We start from the raw sequence: 22,327 nt of genomic DNA, 5'->3' as shown, positions 1-22,327 counted from the left end.
TGAGATCTCTTGAGAAATTGTCAGCAGAAGTCGAGTTGTTGAAGACCGTGAATAGTGTGCCGATTGAGTGAATAATCACAAAGATGTCTTAGTCATCGACTTTGTGTACGCCGCAACGTCAAGGTCTTGGGCAGACCAAAGAAGCAATGCCTGGACACCAACGTGTGCTCCTGGTGATGGATGGATCTCGCGATCTCGAGCTTTCGTCCTGACGGATGTGATGTAACCCAAGACGTGCACCCACTGGCCAATATCGGTCTGACCTTTGCCTATATTTTCCAGCACAAGCTTCACATCCACTGTGGCTCTCACGGAGCGAGAGGAGGGAAAGTTGTGGCTGAGCGTCAAAGTCCCGGTTTGTACAGCATAAGAGTCTACACTTGAGCCGTGTTAGTGAGCTTACTTAGGATCTGTTAAATATTTCAAAAAGAAACAGGAGAAGAAAAAAAGGAAAAAAAAAAAGAGACACACTCGCGTCTTCGTATGCCAAGATTGAAACCTGCCGCTTTCTTACTCACCATCCGAGAAATCTTACTTTATCTCCAATTTCTTGTGTGGGAAGATCCGAGAGTAGGCAGCGTTTTGATGGCAGAGGGCCTTTCGACATGGTTGACGGAGGCAAGGCATGCGCGCAGGTTATGCCGCAACACCAATGTCATAGAGAGCAAAATTAACAATAATTTGGCACACAGGATCTTGTCCCAAAGGAGGTCATATATATCATGTGAAAAAAAGCGGCCTCTTGATTGCAAGTACACCTGGACAGGTGTTCCGTGTGGAAGCTCTCACATGGCGATTCTTTCATACTGGCTGCTGAACGCCAGCTGCGCCACAGTTGCCCAGGTCAACATGCGACCAATCGCCAGCTGGATCCCAACTCTGCCTGTATCAGCCGAGCCGCAGCTGCTGGAAGCCGACCGACTGGGAGGGAAGTCTTGCATCATACCCACCCTACTACCTACCTAACCTAAGGCCGATATCTCGCCCAGGCTTCAGTCTTTGACCCTCATCAGACGAGAGAACGATTACGACGACAGCAGCCGCTTGCAGCGATAATCTACGTGCCTAATAACTATTTTCGCATCAACCAACACTTGCAATCCCAGTACCCCGGCACTGACGACGCCCCTTTGTCGCTCTGCTCAACGACCCTCCAGGTACCCCGCCATCCATATCGAGTACCTCAGGGCCTATCTTCAGACGGCGCATTTCGCATTAGCAGCGTCACCGATAACAATTTTCTTCCCGACTATCAACATCTCCCATTCGTACGCACTATCTCGCTCATCTCTGCAGATCATCAACATCCAACATGTCTGGCGTCTGGGGCTGGTTTGGAGGCGGCGCGGCCCAGAAGAAGAAGGATAGCCCCAAAAATGCCATCCTAGGCCTACGATCGCAACTCGATATGCTGCAGAAGCGGGAGAAGCACCTGACGACGCAGATGGAGGAGCAAGACTCGATCGCACGAAAGTATGTCAACACAAATAAGAATGGTAGGTTCGCTCAGAGGATGAATTATCTTAGCCTGCACTGACACGGATGGATTTCATAGCGGCAAAGGCTGCGCTCAAGCGGAAGAAGGCACATGAGCACAGTCTGGAACAAACGACGGCACAAATTGGAACCCTGGAGCAGCAAATCAACGCCATCGAATCCGCCAACATTAACCGCGAGACCCTTGCCGCCATGCAAAAGGCTGGTGAGGCCATGAAGAGCATCCACGGCAAACTCACACCCGAGGCAGTGGACGAGACCATGTATGGAAATGATATATCTCCGTTCCCTTATTGCATCTCCTATACTAACAGGTCTGGACAGGGCTCAACTTCAAGAGCAGAATGCGCTGAGCGAAGAAATCGTCAATGCCATTACCAGCAACCAAATCGGAGAACCCATCGACGAGGACGAACTCGACAACGAGCTGGAGGCTATGCAACAGGAACAGCTGGACGAGCAGATGCTCAGAACTGGCACAGTCCCAGTATCGGATTCTATCCATCGGCTGCCAACTGTTGCAAATGGAAAGAGTAAGTATTTGGGCAAAGGCTGCAAAGCAAGCACAATGCTAACGGACAATAACAGTCGAGACTCCTGCGGCCGAGGAAGACGACGAGGAGGCCGAGCTCAGGAAGTTGCAAGCAGAGATGGCCATGTAGTTGCGCTGCAACTTGTTCCCGCACTGCTCTTAATCAGCTGATGATAGCATCGCGGGTACGGGCTTGGCTTGGCTTGGGAGGTAGTCCATCGTTGAGGCTAGCATACGATGTTGTTCTTTTCAGCCTCCCAAGTTGTGCTGAATGACGCACGTCATATCATCTACCTGAGTTTTTCTCCCTTTGGCGTAGGAGTTGGTACGTTTTGGGTGTTGCATTTGAATGTCACAGTTACCGGGGGCTCACAACATTTTTTGTTTGTTATTGATTTGAATGCGGTATCCTTGCTAGATCATTCGGCCCGCTCACCGACAATATAATCCTGTTTGCGTGCTTAATATCCTCTTTGGTTTCCCTGACGATAGTCCATGTGAGACAAGTTCAGCCAGATCTGTTCGCACGCCAGGGACAGGATGGATCAACAAGATGGCCCTTGGATGAGATAGCTGCAAATCGTTGGTTTTGTATTCCACACACACACCGCCAAAGCTGCTTGGGCTGTTGGGCAGGCCCACACTCGATAATGGCGAGGAATGACTCGATCTTTGCTGGCTCCAAGATCTTAGTGCCTCGGATGTGGCTTATTGCGGTAAAAGAGGCTCAAATTGCTTGCGTCAGCCGACATTGTCGTAGGCCAAACACACGAGGCTGGGGACAATAGGAAGAAAAAAAATATCTCCACATTTGAACAGGGTCCAAGACAATGTTCTTTGATCCAAAACTGGTCGTGGGTGGTGATAGCACGGATTAGTGTATTGGGCAAGCACTTACTAGCTGATCTGACCCTTGGTGTGTTGTACAAGGCTTCCACCACATGGCCGAATTCAGGATTGTAGCAACAGCTTCTTATAATATGGTCATATAAGGCTGCTATCGATACGCACTGTTCACTGTTGGCACAAAGATAACGTGGATATCTGGGGGTCATGTATGCCACGCAGAGCAACCTATCCCAAACCCCCTTCCCCAGATGATGTTATGCCCACCATGTGTGGAATTGATGCGGGTCTAAGCAAATTTCCAAGAATAGCTGTCTAGATGATGAGAAAAAGAAGGTATCCAACATGATTGAATTTGGGTAGCGGTATAGAATCATGTTTATTCAAGACGAGCCTAATACGATGCTAAAAAATTGAGGGATTTGAGATAGGATACCAAGGTAGTTATGGAAGCCCAAGCGGGAATAGAAGGACCAACAAGAACCAACCTCGCCCATATTAATGAGAGAGTTTGTTTTGGACGCTATAAAGACTAGCACGCCAGCTGTTTACATTCAAGTGCGCAACCACTTTAGGTATCTAGATATGTACATTACCTGAAAAGAGTTTAAGACATTATTCTTGCCTTTCTATATTTGGGGGAGTGAACTGCATTCTTTTGATACGAGGTTTCATGTTACTGCCATATGTAAGCACTCGAGTTGTCGTCCTTGTGTAACAATGACTTAGAGCCTGGACTTCTGGGGAAGTGAATTATGGCCGGCCCTGTCGAGCGGGACTACCTAGGTCGGGTATCTACACTGAGAAACCGAGATTGGATTCTGCTATCTCAACAAATTTATCACTGCATATTCGAATATATGAAGAACAAGTCATGACAAGAAAGAAAAGCCGGATTCAGCACTCGATCCATCTATTGTGTGTATCCTGCGATGGTCGCCCCATATCGGGGTGCATAGGTGCATCCTGTGCATCAGTGGCAGGCCTCCGCAGGCCCGGCGCAGCGTTTTGGCAGGGGTCGGCCCAGAAGCGAAGCCCAACAAGCTCGACCACGTAGCACACGATGTAGACAAAACGCTCGCGGCCATGCACCTTCTTGCTGCCGCGGACGGCAAAGGGCCCCGGACTAGCTGCGAATCAGTCAAGTCAGGAACAGCCGAGCGATTTCTGAAGAGGCAAGAATCCGTTTAATTTCTGTCTCTTGTGGCGAAGGAGGGTTGCTTGAGGCCCAACATTCCTCGTTGGGAAGTACGTATTCCAACCTCTATTGATTGATGGATACTGTACAAACCATGTGGTAGGTACGCGATACTCCATCTACGCGTGGGTGTTCCAGTCAACCGGTATGCACATAGTCAGTCCATCTAGTAGTCGTCTCTGTCCACTCTCTCGTCAGCAGCTTAACCGAACATCAACCAATTTTGGTATCAAAGAGTTTCGAGCCCGCATCACGCGGCCCGTCACGTCAGCGATGCATCTGCTGTCAAACATCAGACTGCTCTTTACCTGTACCGTCTTCTGCGCGCCCGCACACGTCTTTGTGCAATTGGCCTATCCCATGGCGGCCGTCCTGCAGTCTTTGCTACAAACATACAGTTGGGCCGCTATCTCTGTGCTATCTGGCATCAGCTTCCCTGCCGAGACCGTCGTCGATGTGCTTCATCATACTCACTCAGCCAGCCCAAGTAAAAGTACCGGTCCGGCTCACTTGCTACCTACCTACCGTTGACCTACACCTACCTGCCTTGGTCCAACCAAACCAACCTCTTTGCAACGTGGCGCCAGTGCGTCCAAGTCTGCCCAATAATGCTCAAGCACGAATAGTGATCACAAGAACTTCACTTCGATCTCTAGGACGCGCCGTCTCCACGTCGTGGGGCACCTCGCAGCAGCTACTGTATTACTCCCAATATCTTGTTGCCGTTTCTGGTTCGTATCAACATCGATCTCCGGGACTGGTGGAACCTCCGTCGCATAGCTCGGGACGTCATTCGGATCGTTCCACAGGTAGCAGCAGCAGCAGCAGCAAGACCCTTTATGTCCAATGCCAGAAATAATTTATGTCCATGTCGCTTTGAACTTCTATTCAATTGATTCTCAATAATACACCACCACTTACAAACAAGAATTATTACCGTATCCCCCCATCGTTTACTTGCTCCTTACCCCCCCATTTGCACTGCTTTTGTCTCTGCTGTGCATATTCTCGATACCCTTTCTGCGTGATCGTGGAAACCAGATACCTTGCCCCGTCCAATCATAACCTTAATCGTGAGCATCATTCCTGCGGCCTGCCGGTGCCGGAGTTTGCTTGCATCAACCTCTTGAATGGCAGAAGAGAATAAGACCATCAATCCTCAGGACAACCCTCGCGAGCAATCCTCCGTTGGCCCATTGAGTGAGGACCAGACAGTATGAACGACTCAAATGGGGTGACCGTTTGCCCTATTCGGCACGATCCCTTCACACATGTCCAGTATGCCGACTTTTCCCAGGTCCAGTATTTGCAAATCGTCAATTCCGAGGATGAGGAGGCTCAACTGAATGAATGTACGTAGCGCACCTAGCAGCAACAATTCATGAATGTCAAGCACATGCTGACAACCTACTAGTCGAGGATGAAGAAGAACTAGATGATGATGATGATGCCTACGACGTAGGCGAAGGCTCATCTGCTGCAGCAGAGGCCGAATCGTCCAAGGGTCCACCTACCGGACCAACATTGCCGGAGCAAGGTGGAGATCTAGACATCGACGACGAATGGCCGGAGCCCGCTGCCGACGCAGCGCCGCGGAGTCCGGGTAAGAGGAAGACCCGCAAAGATAAGAAAAAGAAATCCAAGCATGCTTCAGTGGATGAGAATACTCCAGCGAAAGAGGAGTGCACTGTGAATGCGACTGATACACAGGAAACTACGAAATCTTCACCGACTGAAGATCCTCCTGAGAGTTCGTCCAGCAAGAAGTCAAAGAAGGCCAAAAAGCATGCCAAGAAAGCTGCCCAGAAGGAGAAGGCTGACAAGGCAAAGTCTGCGACAAATGGCAAGAATAAGAAGAGTGTTTCTTTTGCAGATCCTCCGACTGTCGAAAAGGAGGAGACTCCTCAAACATCGGAGAAATCAGACGAAGCCGTACCGGCTGATGAAGCTGCGGCAGAAGCAACCAGTGGCGCCGAAAAGTCAACTCCAGAGCCTTCATCGACAGAAGTAGAAGCTACTGAGGCTGCTCCTGATGCGCCGACTGAGTCAGTGCCGGAGGAACAGCCTTCAGCAGCAGAGACTACTGAGGGAAGCAAGGAAGCTGAGGCACCATCAGAGGCACCATCCGAGGCACCAGCAGAAGCACCAGCAGAAGCACCAGCAGAAGCACCAGCAGAAGCACCAGCAGAAGCACCAGCAGAGGCACCTGCTGGGGCGGGCTCTGGCGCGGAGGCCAAGTCAGACGACCCAGAGCCAAACGCAGGGCCTGCAAAGGAAGTCGACAATGTTAAGCCAGAGGATACGCCCACTGCACCAAGCGATGAGGCCCCCGTCGAAAGCGCGAGTACTGACTCTCCGACGCCGGAGCCGTCTGCCGAAGATGCAGCTCCAACAGCACCTGAACCGGCCGATGAGCCTGTGGCAGAACCAACTACAGGTGATACTGCAGAAAAGCCTGCTGAATCAGAATCAAAAACTGAATCGGCTCCTGAGGCTGAGCCCGAGACGAAGCCCGATCCGGAGCTGGGAGCTGTTTCGTCGGGAGCTGAAGAAGCAGAGACACCAGAGACCACCACTAATGACAATGCCGGCGAAACTTCCAAGGACGACGCACCACCTGAGGAAGCTGATGAGTCGAGTGATCAACCTAACGTGGCAGTAGAAACTCTGAATTCGACTGCAGCGGATAAAAAGCCAACTGAAGAGAAGACTGAGCCTGCAGAGTATACTGAAGCGCCGACTGTGAGTAAAAAAATAAATAAAGATATGATACATTTTATGCGGGAGAGATTCAACTAACATTTCTTTTTGAAGGCTGCCGAGGACGAGACAAAGACTGGCGAGAATATCTCTGAACTCAGCAGTGAGGCCGCTGAGGCGTCTTTAAAGTCTGAAGAGAGTAGCAATCTTCCACAGGTGCGTTGATATGGAGTCTTGATGACCTTGTTTCCGTATACTCCAAGCTTGCCCGCTCTTTATTGTCCTGTCAACCCCATTCGAAGACTTTGACTAACTATTTATCAGATGGCAGAAGATGAGCCCCAGCCCAACGTCGAGGAAGGGAAAGAGGAAGCGACCGAAGCCAGCAAAAGCAATGATGCTAATGAGACCAATGCCGAGCCAGATGTCTCCGAATCTGACAAAGTTGTCGCCGAAGGCGCTGCTCAGACCCCTGCTGAGACATCCGACGCACCTGGTGAAGAAGCCGACGAGTCAAAGGAATCCGAAGCTACAGAAAGCAGGTAAGTTGTTCTTGGAAGAAAATCGAATAAAACAGCCAAATTCATCTAATTGTCTTGGCTTCTGATAATGACATATTCGCATTTGTTGTTACAATGCCTCTGGATACGCTAACCATTATCCTGTAGTGCTGCTCCTCCACCCGAAGTAAAGGAATCGGTTGTCGAAGATACTTCGCGAGCTGAAGACACCGCATCAGCTCCCGAGATCGCTACCTCGGAAAAGGAGGAAGTTCAGGAATCACCAACACCAAGCGGGCCCAATGACGTGGCTAAGCCTGAGGAGAGCAATATCATCGAAGCAGAAACTGCTGAAAATAAGTCCAACGACACGGATTCCACAGAAAGGGGCGCAGTAGATGTAGCTCCTGCGGACGAGGCCGTCTCTGATGCGCCTAGCTTGTCTGAAGACAAGGCCGAAGATCAAACAAGTACTGCGGGAAATGCCGACAGCGCTGCCCAAGTCGTGAAAGAACAGACCTCACTGGAACCGTCTGATGATATTGGAAATGAGGAGCCTTCCTCCGCCGAAGAGAAGCCTGAAAGCGAGATCAAGAGCGAAGCATCCTCCCCTGAATCGCAGGATTCCGCGAATGCGAAGGCTGAGGCTGAGGCTGAGGCTGTCAAAGATGAAACCACAAGCGGCACTGATGCAGCTGGTGAGATTGATTCCCCGACGCCAGCTGAGACCAGCGTCGACGACGAGGCACCTCAAAGTGAGGAGGCTCCGGTCGAGACTGAAACCCCAGCAGACAATAGCGTAGAAGCGGATGAAAAGGCATCCACGTCTACAGCTACAGAAGCTGCCACCCCGGCTCCTGCGACGGACGAAGAAGCCGCACCCACTGAGCCCGAAGCTGAAGCCAGTGGGAAAGGTGGCAGCGAAGACGTGACTGAGCCCGCCGAGGCGGTGGCAGCTACTGTAGTACCTGACGACAATGATGCAGAGACGCAGCCGGAGCCCTCAGACCACGCTACTGTCGACGAAGAGAAGCCTCAACCTGAGGCAGAACCGTCTGAGAGTGCCGACAAAGCGGTGCTTGCCGCCACCCAGGAAGCCACAACGAGTGATATCGACGAGACAAGCGAGACCAAAGACACCGGTGCGACTGAAGTTATCACTGAGGCGACGTCTCCGGAAACGGCTGTCCTAGAGGCTGAAGCGGCTGCCGAAGCAAAAGATGCCGCGCCTGCTGACAACGAGGTCGAGCAAACTGCTGCTGCTGCTGATGACAACACTCCAAAGGATACCGAAGCAGTCACAGCCGAAGACGAGAAGCCGATCGATGTTATCTCGCCAGGTGATGAGGAACCTGCATCTGAGAAACCGATTGCGACAAGCAATGTTGTAGACAACTCCGTTGCCGCGGAGGCTTCTGAAGAAAGCGTGACTGATGCTACTCCTGGAGTTTCCGGTGAAGCTGAGCCTTTGAAGGAAGACCAGGAAGATGCGGCACCAGCCATGACTGGAGAGCCTGAGCAAGAGAAGGAAATTTCATCATCGGCAGAGGATATCGCAGATGCCCCACCAGAACCCAAGGATGTTGATGTTGAGGCACCACTAGGTAAATACTCCAGAGCATATCTATGCGAATACTGTGATGATATATATTTTGCTAATGTTGCCCGTTTTACACAGCAGACAATGCGGAACCCGAATCGACTGCTGCTGGAGTCGATGACAAGGACGCCACAGCCACTGAAGCTTCTGAGATCGAGACTCAAAAGCCAGAAGACTCTGCGAATGCAGAAGTCTCAGAGACCGCCGATACCGTTTCGAACGAGGAGAACAGTCATAAAGAGGAGGCTGCGGCACCTGAACCTGAGACAGCACCTACCGAAGAGAATGAGGAAGTGAGGTAAGTCAGAACAAGTTGATGAATAGGAGACATATTTTAGGCGCATACTTACCACAGCGCCTACCTAGTCAATCGACACTTGCTATCGAGGATGTTTCAGCAGAGAAGCAGGATGACACGCCTGCTCAGGAAGAGCCAGCCAGGTATGTTCTTCGCAAAATTTATGAGCCATATTCATACCGAAGTCGACTCTCTAGAAGCCGTGTTAGTTAGCACCATAGGGACTAACTTATTTGTACAGTGCGGCGCCTGTGACAGTGGCAGAAGAGACAAAGATAAAGGAGCCAGTTGCGCTTGAAGAGGCAGCCAAGGAATCGTGAGTTTTCACTTCATCCGTGGGGTTTCGCATATGTAGCACGCGAAACACCAGCCACTCGAGTGATTCTGAATATGACTGAATCGGTCTTTTCTCTATAGTGTCGAGGCCGATGGCAATGGTGACAGCGAACAAGCAACCGAAGCCCCAGCACAGGCTACCGAAGAGAAGCCCCCTGCTGCCGCGGAAGAATCGTAAGCATTCCTGTTAGGATCTTGTTCATCAGAGCACCGACAATTGAAAGGCGCTCGTGGATATTGTCGTGACAACTACTGCATATAGGATAAAGGCTGACCAGAAAATCCAGTGACCCAAGAACTGCCGATATGCCTGAAGAAGCCGAAGTAGCCGTCCCCAAAGAAATCGAAGTCGCCGTCCCCAAAGAAGCTGCTGCCCCAGGAGATGCCGCCTCAGAGCAAAATTCTGCCCCCGAAGAGACCGTCTCTTCTCACGAAACATCTGCCACTACTGAGTCTGCTACTTCTGAAGAAACCGCCGCCACCGAAGAAACCACTGTTACTGAAGAAACGTCTCATCCTTCTGAGGAGACGACTGCTCCGGAGCCAGATGAGCCACAAGTGTGAGTACAATTCTCACTTAAAACTGTCGAGTTGCTATGAAACTAGTTTCAAGAGGCTTTGATGGCTATGTGTATCTAACCTTTGACTATTTAGTGAGGCGACTGCCGGAAAAGAAGAAGCACCGGTCAATGTCGAAGAGCCTGAGAAGCCCTCCGAGGAATCTGCGAAGGAAAATGAGGGCAGTGCCGACGATAAAGCTGCATCCGAGATCAAGTACGTATTTATTCCCTCGAGCACCAAAGGATTTGCTAACTAGGCACACGAGCAGTGCCCCACCACATATCGAGGAGCCCGAGGCAGAAGCCGATGTGAAGACTGAAGTGGAAAAAGCAGCCCCCTCATCAGCTGCGTGAGTATCAATGCGATATCCAAAGCTCTATTAGTTTTACAGATCTGACATTGCGATCTAGTGAGCCAAGCCCATCAACAGACGATCATGCTAAAGAGCCTGAAACGTAAGTGCCTTGCTGTGTTGAAGTGTGAATATGTCATGGATGAATGGATCCCGATGACAGAGAAGCCAGCGAAGATAATCCTTTGCATAAAAGAATGAATATTTTGACTGACTTGTCGATAAAAGCGCCGCGGTAGAAGTTGAGCCTGCTGAGAAGGCAGTAGAAGAAGTTCCTGCTGTCCAGGACGCAGTACAAGAGGCCCCAGCGACCGAGAAAGCAGCAGATATACCTTCCGCAAGCGAGGAAATAGCTGGCGAAACTTCAGCCGTCCCAGATTCTACAGAAGAGGCACCAGGCACTGAAAAGGCAACTGAAGAATCACCAGTGGTTGACACAACTGTTGCCGATGCCGCAGATGCCAAAGAAGACGCCGCTGATCCATCAGCTGCCGAGGCTTCTGTTGAACAGGTAGCTGAAGACTCATCGGCAGTTGATGAAAAGGCAGTGGAGCCCCAAGCTGTTGAGGAAGCAGTTACTGAACCGCCCGCTGGCGAGAGTGATGCCAACAAAGCAACTGAAGAATCGCCGGTGGTCGATGAACTTTCTTCAGAAGCCCCAGCTATCAGAGAGGAAATTTCTGAGCCGCCCACTACAAAAGCCCCTGCTGAAGAGCCTCCTGCTGAGCATGCACCCACTGCCGGAGAGGCACCTGCTGATGAGCAAATTCCTGCTACCGAGTCGACTCCTCCGGCTGAAGAGACCCTTGCTGTTGACGTAGTTCCTTCTGTTGAGGAAACTCCAGCTGCCGAGGAAGTTCCTGTCATCGAGGAAGCTCCTGCTGCTGAAGAGGCCACTGTTGCTGAGGAGGTCCCCGTTGCTGAGGAGGCTCCTGTTGCTGAGGAGGCTCCTGTTGCTGAGGAGGCTCCTGTTGCTGAGGAGGCTCCTGTTGCTGAGGAGGCTCCTGTTGCTGCAGAGGCCTCTGCCGTTGAAGAGAAGAAGTTCGAAGAGGCATCAGCACCTCCAGAAGTGGCTGAAAAGACTCTTGCACCCGAGGAGGAAAAACAGTCAGTATTCAAATCTCGCTACTGGAGAATGTCTAGTTGACCGCAGATATAGAAGTGAGCCAGAAGCCAAGAATGTCGAGGCTAGCCCAGCAGCTGGGGCCGAGCCCGAACCGTAAGTGTTTCCATCAGATCACCTAACCATTTGGATGTAGCAGCACTAATATGAGATTGTATAGTACCGCAGAAGTTCCTGCCACTGATGCGACTCCAGTTGCGGCAGCGACGGAAAGGTATGTTGAAATACTGCATTGTTTTCTTATAGACCACATCAGTATGGGTACAATGACTAACATGACGTTATACAGCATCCCTGAGCCTACCCCGGAGGAGAAATCCGCTCTACCTGCCGAGGAAGAGAAAGACGTGAAGTCACCGGAGGATGAGGAAGAAGCCAAAGACAAAGTTGGGCCGATGCCTTCTTCCGATAAAGGTTCTAAAGGTAAGCAGCAAGTCCATATTAGAGTTGCCAACCCTAGCGGCGTCATGGCGCCTGAGTCTGGTGGAAGCGGACCTGAGAGTGTTTTAGTAGAGGAAGACAACCCCCAGGATGAGCTCATTGCACAGCGTGTGGCGGAAGTTGAAACTACTGAGGATGATCTTGATCTGGCTGTGCCAGATATTCAGACCAAGACTGAGCTTGACCTGCGCCAAGATCCAGTTGGTAGCGAACCATTGAATCCCATTCTGGACAAAGCACAGCAGTCGCAAGACCTGGATCTCCTTGCTTCTGGCACTCCCTCTGGTGCTCTTTTTGGAACGCATGAATCTGGCAACCGGGAGACAGATGTGCCTCAAAGCATTGAGATCGCCCAGCCAATCATAAGCAGCTCCAACGTCGACTCTTTGGGACATGGCGGGGTGGCTTCTATTGCCGCCGCGAGCGAACCCGGCTCTGATCTCCATCCGTCGTCCATTGCCGCTTCACAGGATTTGGACTCAGCGCAACAGGAGCCAGCAGCTATAAATACCGTCGTCGATGAAATGTCTAATCAGGACACATTCCCTGGCAAAGTGTCCCAAGATAGAGCACACGACGATGCGGAGGGTCCGGATTCTCTTGTTGTTGCCATGGAGAGCGATATAATCCAAGTGCAGGGATCTGGCACCCCTGCCAACCAGGATAGCTCCGAAGTGGTTGGGCTTGAGGAGTTTCCCGAAACTGCTGATCAAAACACCTCGGGTTCTGAGCAGCATGATAAGAATATTTCTCTGCCTGTTCAAGTTTCTCGTACCGAACAGCGCAGCCCTCCAGAAGTCACCATGGCACAGCTAGAAGAGCAAAAAGTCCAATCATTGGAGGCACCAGAGTCAGATCTTTCACATACACCTAGTCATACAGCAGCTGTAACAGACGCAGAAACGGATGCGTCGGTTTCAAGCTCATGGCACGGCAAAGTTGAGGAGCCCTCTGATCTTGCAGAGCAGATCCCAACCCTGCCAGATACAATCGCAGAATCTGGCAGTGCTGCAGACAAAGTCGCCCCGCTCGATGAAGTCACGCCTATTGGAAACTCTGCAAAGGACGAGTCTTTGCCCGGTGACGCAGATGTTCCTCATAAACAAGAGCAACGACATCTCGATGAAATTCCCACTTTGGTTGGATCGGGCGAAGTGCACTTGAGCGAGGAGCCCGTGTCTGAACCAAGCGTCGTGCGAAGCGCAGAAAGTGATGCTGCTGCACCGCACCAAGAGCCAGAGGCACTCATCTCGGCGACTACACAATTGGATGCCGCAGCAACACAGTCTACTGACTTGCTTGAAGCTCAAAGTCCCTTTGCAGACCAGGATTCTCAGATCGAGAAAAGTCTTCAAGAGGCAGACGCCGAGACGCCAGCGTCTGTGAACTTCCCAACACAGCATACCACAATTCTAGAGCCGCCAGAGCCCGTCTCTGCACTCGACACCGATATTCTAGAGCCTGTTCAAAGCAATGATCATGAGTCTCAGTCTAAACCTCAGGATAAATTATTGGCCACAGACAGCGAGCCAGTGCTAGAACCAGAAGGTTCAAGTACATTGATTTCACCAACCGAAGAAGTTTCGGATACTTCCCAACAAGACGATTCTATGCAGATGCACTCAGCATTGCAGGAAAGTGAGCCTCTTCTGGAAACTCATCAGCTGGAGAAAGGCTCTGTGAGTGCCCAAGAAACGTCTGTACCAATTTCTGCAGTGTCGGTCGCAATCCCAGAAGAGCCACAAGCTCAGCACCTACCAGGCGAAACTGCCCTCGAAGCACCAGACTCACAAGTCGTTCACTCGACGAACGATTCGAATGATCACGATGCGGATCCCGAGGCCGCTTTTGTTGGTGCACAAGAACCGGAAGCCGAAACTGCGCACGCCGTCGATGCGATTAGCGTCCCAGCCGCTGTGACCCTAGACGAAGCAACAGGTATTGAACAACACGAGATGCCTGCTTCTCCTGAGAGTTCTGACTTGCAAAAATCTGAAGAATCGATTGACAAGCAAGACTCGGCGCCAGTATCTGAGCCAGAACCTGCATTACCAGAAGCTGCGATCGAGAACTTGGAGGACGTGAATCCAGAGGATGAATTCGCCGCAGAACCAGTTCAAGTATCCGGCGCAGCGCCCATTCCATCAGAAGAATCTGAGTCAGAAGTGGGCGCCGTGAAAGACGCGAACAATAAGCCCCCCGATGCCTCGGTGCCTGAAGAGTCTGCTCAGGATTTGCCTCTCGTTCAAACAGAGGAAAAAGAGTTGCCGGAAAGCCCAGCTGCGGCTATTCCAGAAGCTTCCGTTAGCCTCAAGACGCCCATCGAGGATGTGGCGCCGAGTAACTCAGAGCTTAAAGGTAATGATAGCCTTGACACTGCATTGCATGAGAGCTTATCAGAACCTACCATCACACAAGAGTCAAAATCTTCTGTTGAAGAAGGGCCAATCCAATCCCAAATCAGGGAGGACTCGCCGTTGCCAGAGATCACAGCTGCAAGCGAAGACGCTACTGTAGAACCTGCTGTGCCCGAGCATCGTCTGGACAACAATATGGCTGTATCGTTGGAAGAGCCCTCTCAGGAGATGACCAAATCTTCTGTGGTAGATGAGTTACCTGGAGATCATGATCTCTCACCGGTCGAGCAACTCAAACTGGAGTCAAAGCCACGAGAAATCTCACATTCTGCGTCATTATCGGTCGATGAGCCTAGCGAGCCTGTTCAATCAGCTGTCGCACAACAAGCACATGAACCTCTGCTTGAGGAGACTCAGAATGATGTTCCTGCGATGGATGACACAACTGAGACTGTTTCAGAAGAACCTGTCGTTCAAGAAAGTGCGATCGTTCAACCTGCAGATGAACAGGCCGAAAGGGTATACCCTATATCCCAAGCAGGCGACGCAGCCATTGAGTCTCTCGAAGCCCCCGATCACAAACCCCATTTGGAAGCACCGCAAGAAGAGGTTTTACCTCCGGTGAAGGAGGATTTGTCTCCATTGCCACAGGAAGTGGAGACTTCGGCCTCTACAAAAGACTTGCAAGAACAATCGGATGCCATTCTTCATGAGACAAGCAGCATTCTGCCGGCTTCCATCGAAAGGGACGAATCAGAGGCGTTGGGTGATGAACCTCACACCCTAGACGTTCATGATGATCAAGAGCAGCTGCCAGGGGATACTATCGCAGAAGACTCACAGTTGGCCAAGGAATCTGTTCCCGAGGTCAGCTCTGAAAGTCATCTCTCAGATGCCTCTGTGCCTCACGTCGAAACGGAAAACCTGCCCGAGGACTCTGACAACGAGCAACCTCGCCTGGTTCACAACGATGACCACCAAGCGCTAGAGGAACAGGAGACTATTGTTACGGAGCAAGAGGCCGAGCACCCAAGCCCTGATCAAGCTGAGGCTGAAGACCATAAAGGCCTGGCTGCGGGCATCGCCGCTGGTGGTGCTGCATTGACCGCCGGAGCTGGCGCTCTCGTCAACAAGCTGTCCAAGGCGACCCAGCCAAGCGAGGAGTCGACCCAAGACGATGTTCCGAGACATTTGAAGGAGCAATCGCAACGAGACACTGCTCCGGTAGTACCACCTAGGTCTCCCGCTCGTAGTGTGAGCTCTCAGCTCTCGGCAGAAGAAGAAAACTACACTTTGGATGATCGTGAGGCACTGGATCACTCTGACGCGCTGGCCGATGCGGCCGTGCCACGAAGTTTGAGCAAAACAAGCATAATGAGTCAGTTCCCTCCGAAGGCTGCATTGGGGAAAAACCGCCAGGTCAATGCAGCCTACTCACCTCTAGAATCGTCAATTAACCGCAATCAGATCGCTCTCGAAGAGACTACCAAAGGTTCTCTTACCAGTCCAATTTTGGTCCATTCTGGCACGCAAACAGAGCAAGACTCCGTGTCTAGGTTGTCGGGACAAACTGATCTTGGCGACACTCTATTGTCAACAAGGTCACTTACACCCGGCATTGTACTGCCGGATCTGGCAGATGCAAATGCCAAAGCTTTGGGGAGGGCCAGGAGCCTGAGAAGATCTCGGCGGAGAACCATCAGAATGAATGAGGAGACCGTCGCCGCCGCTGTGGTTATTCATGTCGCTGCAAATAATTTGAGCTCATCTTTGGGTCATCAACTGGGTAGTTCCCAGATCAATGAGAACGATACAAGAACACGGGAATTGGGAGCTGGTTCGGAAGTGGGCGTTCAAGGTGTTGAGCTAACAAATATTGACAACTCTGTGACTGACAACCATTCAACAGATGACGAAGGCAAAAAATCTAGTGAACGGCATCGCAGAAAGCATCGGCATTCATCATCGGGGTCCGGAGAATCCAGGTGGGATGAGAGCAAGAAAGACAACCATCGCAAAAGCCGGAGGCTCAGCGAGGCGTCTTCCAAGTCAGATACCTCGGATTTGGTCCCTCCTAAGAGAACGGACAGCGGCCCCTCTGAGAGCTCTCGTGGCTCTGGGCGCCATCGGACTCCAGAGCAGATAGCGGCGCGTGAAAAGCGTAGACAAGAACGGACTCCGGAACAGCAAGCTGCCCACGACAAGCGGAAAGAAGAGTATCGCGCTGCTCGAGAGAAGGAACGCGAGCAAGAAGCCAAAGCAAAAGACCCGGAGACTCCGCAAAGCCGCCGGCATTCTCACCACTCACACCGCACCTCTAGGCGTGATAGCGTTCAGAGCACCTCGACCCAAGCCGAGAGGACACCGCGATCCGTGGAGACGCCAAGCACTCCACCAAAGAAGAGCTTCTTCGGTTTCAAGGGCGTGCAGAGTGCTGTGGCGCCCAACTTCGTGTCTAGAGCCTCAGAACCGGCCGTCCCTCAAGCTTCAAAAGAAACCCCAAGACCGGACAGCACAAGGCGCTCAAACACCACGCACGAAACGTCCCGCAGGTCCGAAGATGTCGCCAAACCTCGTGAACATAGATCCTCCCGCGATCATGATCATCATCGCCGATATAGGAATCGAGATCGATCCGCTGAACGGTCCAAGCCCGTTTCTCGCCCTGCCCAAGAAGTCGAAGACAGTTCTCCTAGCGCAGGTGCATCAAGGCCCAGAGAGTCTAGGGCTCCAAGAGAGCACAGGGAATCCCGAGGACCAAAACAAGAGCACCACTCTCGCCGAGATGAACGACGAAAGACCCGCGATGAACAGGCAAAGAAGCAAGCCTCGCAACAAGCCGCGCCTACTGGCATCAAGGGCATGCTGAAGAAGATTTTTGCCTGAACGACTGTTTGAAATTTCAGAATGATGTTTATGAGTTGTCACAATAGGAAGTTATGATGTTGGACTGACGATGGGATTGATTGTGTGTATGAGTTTATGTATCACGATGTTATGTTTCAACATTTGACGTTTGAGATTGATTAATGATGATTACAAATTGACTTTGAATTTGACTTTCTCATCTTTCGTGTCATAGAGACGCCCTTCATAATTCCAGTCCATGATACAGGAAGTGATTGTGCATATACTGTCGTCTATAACCTGCTTCGTCATAGTTATTATGAATCCGGTGAAGGCAACCGTCTAACCTAGAAGTAACCAGTATTCTCCATTCTACAAATGATTTCACGTAACACTGATGTGATGTGATTGTGTTACCATTGATGCACGTGATTATGGTCGTTTGTGACAAGATGCACATTTGGATTTCCAGATCTTGCAGTCTCCGTCCCTCGTCATCTAGTGTAGCACACCGAGTTCCGATCTCTCACATCCTGGCATCTCCGGGGACAGTCGAGGTACTTAAGCACGAAGAACCGGGCGATACGACTAATGATTCCTTGAAACTGCCGAGTTCGTTCCATTCATCAAATAGGTAACTTTTTTTTTTTTTTTTTTTTTGGCTTTCCCAATTGCTCCTGTCGAGACACTGGGTTATAATAGGCACAATTAAAGTCTCGAGCAAAGTAGAAAATGGCAAAATTGATGCCAAGCAAGGTGAAAATACCACAACTGCCGAACACCTCCTCTATGCATCCCCGACGCACGTCTAAACCATACTGAAGTGCGGCATATCTTCTTGCATTTCAGCTGAAGAAACGTCAGCTGAAGTTACCAGGTACTTGGTAAGTTGGGCTTGCATTCGCGGGCGACGCCTCCTGTTTTGTTTTTCTGGGGCCCTTGGAAATACCACCATATGCAGAAGAAAGAAAGCAACAGGGCTAGAGAGTAGTAGTATGTGCAGTGTTTGCGCTTGAGAGTTATATCGCAATGGCGAACCCGGTAATTATCTCCGCGCCTACATCGGCTCTCTTCGCCTTTGGCCCTTGTCATGTCACCCTCCACGCTCCATCCATGAAGAAAATGAGCGGCAGTGACAGGAGATCAAGTGACCAGAGCCGCTAATGCAACATGTATGGACCACAATGGCCTAGACCACTTTGTTTTTATTAATCTTGTTCAATGTTCGTTAATAAAAAAAGGGAACCACTTGAGAAGAAGTCCGGGAAAAGGACCATTTGTTCCATCGGACGCTTCGGCTCGTTTCGTGGAATCCACCTACCGAAACCACCCTGGCTCGGGGCTAGGGGGTAGTTGGTTCTTTTGGTCTCATTGAAGAGGAGAAAGCGCTTAGTCGGCCGAAAGCCCTATAACATGTAAATGGCAAACCTAAAATAGGTACCGATATAGCAATTCTCGTGTCTCACTGGTGGCATTCACTGTCATTGCATGCGGACACCAGTGGTGGGGGGGGAATCCCCTTTGGAGAAAATAGACAGGTCAACTTACACAACTGTTCGTGCAGCATCGTGAAGTTTGTTTGAGACGTTGTCACCATGTAACCAGTAGCACACTGATCTCTTTGACTTTCTTCTTTTCATCGCTGGAAAAGATGGTCTCGTGACCGGATATTAATCCGCAGTGTATCACTGGCTTCACATTTTCAACTTGTCTGCAAAATAAGGGGGATGCCATTATGCCCAAGGCACAAGCTCGTAGTCGCCACGCGTAGTAAGCTAGCATCGGAGATTTCAGCTGAAGTCTCTCAGCTGGGGGCAAGGACTGAGTCGTTGGCCGAATCTATTTACTACGTACTGCTTAAAAGGTCGACGGAATTTCCGCCGCAGACGAATCGGCGACTTTGCCTTCCAGTGGGCGGGTAATGCTCACGCCCGCATCAAGGGGGCGGCGGCGGCGGCGGCGGATAACGGATACCCATGTTGTGTGTGTGTGTGTGTGTGTGTGTGTGTGTGTGTGCGTGTGTGTGTGTACGCCAGCCACGGTAGTCTCGGAGCTGACGAAAAGCCCGGACTTCTTTGACTCAACATCCCGGATTATGGATAGGAATGGGTGGAAATAAGAAGCCTGGGATCATCTTTGCATTGGTGGAAGGGCTAGCAAGCGCAAAAAAGAACATGACAAAGTAAAAATTGCCATGTACTATGCCATGTACTCTACGCTCACGCTCGCAGAGTGAATATAGAAAACTTGCAAATCTTGTTGAGTACAATTTTTTTTTTCATTTATGATGTATCATTTGTGTCAGCTGTATCACATCATGGAATTGCTGCTGATCATCTAGGCAACGGAACTCTAACCTCTGAGTGTGTAAAGTACTTCCGCAGTTGGCAGGGTTGCGACTAATGGACATCCATCCCATTCAACCAACCATCCACCTGGCGACAAGGTTGCCTTTCCAGAGAGGGAGAATCCACTGATTTACACCAGAGTAATGAAAATTCGCCCCATAGGGTTCTCGATATCAGCCCATTCTTGAATCGACAATTTCCCCTTGGAGTATAGGAGTATAAAAAGGCGTACTCCAAGATTGATCGCCGACATGGTACGTGATACCCCAGGTGAAGAGTTTCAAAAGAAGATCTGCCTACCAACTTTTTTTTAGGGGTCCTGTTGGGCATCAATGCTAGTAGTCATGGACGATGATCCAGGTTTTTTCTTCACTCTAGCTCTCCTGGTACCCACTGATCCAGACATGGAGCGCAGGTCTAATTCCGCCGCTTGTCCATATTTGGTCCATATTGGCGCAGAACGAGGATTCTAAACCCACGAGGATTGCCAAACCTTAATATATCCCTGCCAGATATCAAATCTCGAATATCAATCAGGTCGAGTCTCCATGCCTCCTCGTGTTTGATTACGTTGCACTAGTACTGCGAGAATATCGAATATGAAGCATCTACACAGTACTTCTTCGGTCACGGCCGAGATACGAAGTATCGACTGGATCCCCATTGTCTAAATTCCGCTCATATATGGTCCCACTTGTACTAGCAAAGCCATGTGCAATGAATGTCGTCGGTCCCTGCTGGTGGTTGTGTGTGTGTGTGTGCGTGTGAGAGAGGTGCTCGCAACGCTAAGGAAACGATCTTCAGGAAACCCTTCAAAGTTTTTGAATGCTATGTTCTAAGTGAACGTAATTTGCTTGCCCATAAGATTCTTGAACACATCGTCAAGTGCTTTGCGCTTCTTGGCCTTGTCCTCGCTGGCCTCGGACGATCCCACCTCCTCATACTCATCGTCCAATCCATCAAGTTCGGGTAGCCACGCTCGAATCTGCCCATCAAGATGAGAACTAAATATCGCCCCTGCCATGTTACTACCGCCCGTCACTACACCACTTGATTCGCCGCCTCCCCCTGCACCACGCCAAGCTATAGCGGTAACTCTGTTCTGCACAGTCCTCTCGGAGCCGTTACCAGATCGTACACCAGCGGTGGTAGGGCCAGTACCTCGCAATTTAGTGATAATTCGGCCATCATGGAGATGAAACACCAACATCTCCGTTTCGTTGGGCCAAAAAAGGAATTCATCCTTGGGATGGGTGACACCTATAGGAGAAGTGAACATGGGGACAGTACCCAACTGTGAATTTTTGATGCTAGGTCCAAAATTGGCGAGGGTATTCGCACCAGTAGCAGCATCCCACACGCGAATCCGTCGATCGTGCGCTGCCGAGACGATGTAATTCCCGTCATCTGTCCACGTAAGGCTGTTGACAGGGCCCGAGTGAGCCTTGGCAGACTGCCGGGTCCGCACCTGCCCGTCCGATCCGAGAAGTCCATTGTAGTAGAGGCCTAGACTATCCTCTTTGTCGAGCATGCCTATTGCACCACCGACCCGCCGAATATCCCAGATACGGACGGTACCGTCTACGCTCCCGGTGGCCAAGATGTGGTTGTGGCGTGGTGACCATGCCGCTGCCAGGATTGCATTCGTGTGGCCGGTGAGCGACTGCACGCTGGAGCCGGAACGAAGGTCTGCTAATCTCACGGCAGGATGCTGCGTGCCACATGCTACAAGAAGATGGTCTGCAATTGGAGATATGGCATGGGTGTACACCTTGGAACCTAATGCAAAAGACCCGGATACACTTGCAGTCTCTGTAGACCACAGCTTCAAGGTTTGATCGAAAGACGTAGATAGGAACGCAGCCGGATCAAAGGGATACCAGGACATGGATGTAATGCCAAACCTGTGACCATTTTCTCCACGTTTCACGGTAGCAATGGGCTTGTAGGTATGACTCTCAGATGGATTACCGCAGGACTCGAGATCCCACAGCTTTACTGAAGCGTCGGAGCCTCCGGACACAAGACTGGGAACTGTATGAGTTCGGTCGTTCTTGGTGAAAAGATAACCATCAAGACCGAGGTCTATGAGACTCACATTCGACCATCAAAGCGTTCCACGGCTATCGCGTTAACCCCTGCTTGGTGCGCCCAGATTCCATCTCTCAGAGTTGACCCAGCTTCATCTTGGTGGATGGCGGTGCCACGTTCGCCGCCATCGAATCGGAACCGCGGCGCCGCGCAAAAAGATTTCAGCAAGTTTGTAGTCTGCAGCCTCGCAAAGACGTTGGGCCCGACATTGCCGGTGGACCGCTCAAACAGGAGCTGATTCATTCATTTACGTGACGCTGGCAAGCCTCTGTGCAGTATGTAGCGAATGAGTCGCTTTTGGGGAGACTCGATGTCTGCTTGGGGCACTTGTGCAATTGAATGACTACAATGAGAGAATAGAATGTAGTTGTTGTCCAAGCTACCAGGCAGTCATGGTCGAGAACACGGTTATTTGATGTGGATCATTGCGGGACAGGCGAGCCGAGACAAGCTTCAGTAGTAGGAAGGTACCTGCCTGCCTGCGGGCTTTGACTTCCCCACACTCTGCCGGCCTTGATCAAACTTCACTCATCAACCGACACCAAAACCCCGGGGCGACTTTTACTCAATCAAGAAATATCATCAAACTCTGCCTAGGCGACCGCCCGTGGGCTCAGAGCGCACATGATGCTCAATGAGTGATCCAATTTGCCAAAGTCTATTCTGCTGCGGAGGTGGTGGTGAATAAAAGATTCCATCC

At 50.9% G+C, this 22,327-nt stretch overlaps 4 protein-coding genes across 4 annotated transcripts; 3 read left to right on the top strand and 1 right to left on the bottom strand.

The window, feature by feature from the left end:
* Nucleotides 1–1,312: 1,312 nt before the first annotated feature.
* Nucleotides 1,313–2,159, top strand: PFICI_07128 (Vacuolar-sorting protein SNF7; the record flags this gene model as incomplete). The annotated part of the gene is made up of 4 exons (XM_007835709.1): nucleotides 1,313–1,496; nucleotides 1,556–1,760; nucleotides 1,822–2,030; nucleotides 2,086–2,159. 4 exons carry the CDS (start codon nucleotides 1,313–1,315, stop codon nucleotides 2,157–2,159), a joined length of 672 nt encoding a protein of 223 aa, XP_007833900.1.
* A 3,130-nt stretch (nucleotides 2,160–5,289) lies between these two features.
* On the top strand, nucleotides 5,290–9,491 carry PFICI_07127 (uncharacterized protein; the record flags this gene model as incomplete). The annotated part of the gene is made up of 8 exons (XM_007835708.1): nucleotides 5,290–5,425; nucleotides 5,488–6,815; nucleotides 6,888–6,989; nucleotides 7,098–7,315; nucleotides 7,442–8,877; nucleotides 8,952–9,171; nucleotides 9,240–9,314; nucleotides 9,413–9,491. The coding sequence occupies 8 exons, from the start codon at nucleotides 5,290–5,292 to the stop codon at nucleotides 9,489–9,491; spliced, it is 3,594 nt and encodes a 1,197-aa protein (XP_007833899.1).
* Nucleotides 9,492–9,813: 322 nt separating this feature from the next.
* On the top strand, nucleotides 9,814–17,227 carry PFICI_07126 (uncharacterized protein; the record flags this gene model as incomplete). The annotated part of the gene is made up of 8 exons (XM_007835707.1): nucleotides 9,814–10,067; nucleotides 10,162–10,281; nucleotides 10,337–10,417; nucleotides 10,479–10,523; nucleotides 10,649–11,527; nucleotides 11,580–11,639; nucleotides 11,704–11,757; nucleotides 11,833–17,227. The coding sequence occupies 8 exons, from the start codon at nucleotides 9,814–9,816 to the stop codon at nucleotides 17,225–17,227; spliced, it is 6,888 nt and encodes a 2,295-aa protein (XP_007833898.1).
* A 3,144-nt stretch (nucleotides 17,228–20,371) lies between these two features.
* On the bottom strand, nucleotides 20,372–21,870 carry PFICI_07125 (uncharacterized protein; the record flags this gene model as incomplete). Its single annotated transcript, XM_007835706.1, has 2 exons — nucleotides 20,372–21,563; nucleotides 21,635–21,870. The coding sequence occupies 2 exons, from the start codon at nucleotides 21,868–21,870 to the stop codon at nucleotides 20,372–20,374; spliced, it is 1,428 nt and encodes a 475-aa protein (XP_007833897.1).
* Nucleotides 21,871–22,327: the final 457 nt, after the last annotated feature.

Source organism: Pestalotiopsis fici, assembly GCF_000516985.1.
Source record: "Pestalotiopsis fici W106-1 unplaced genomic scaffold PFICI_Scf_4, whole genome shotgun sequence".
NCBI lineage: Eukaryota > Fungi > Ascomycota > Sordariomycetes > Amphisphaeriales > Sporocadaceae > Pestalotiopsis > Pestalotiopsis fici.
This window is presented reverse-complemented; position numbering and strand designations above follow the sequence as displayed.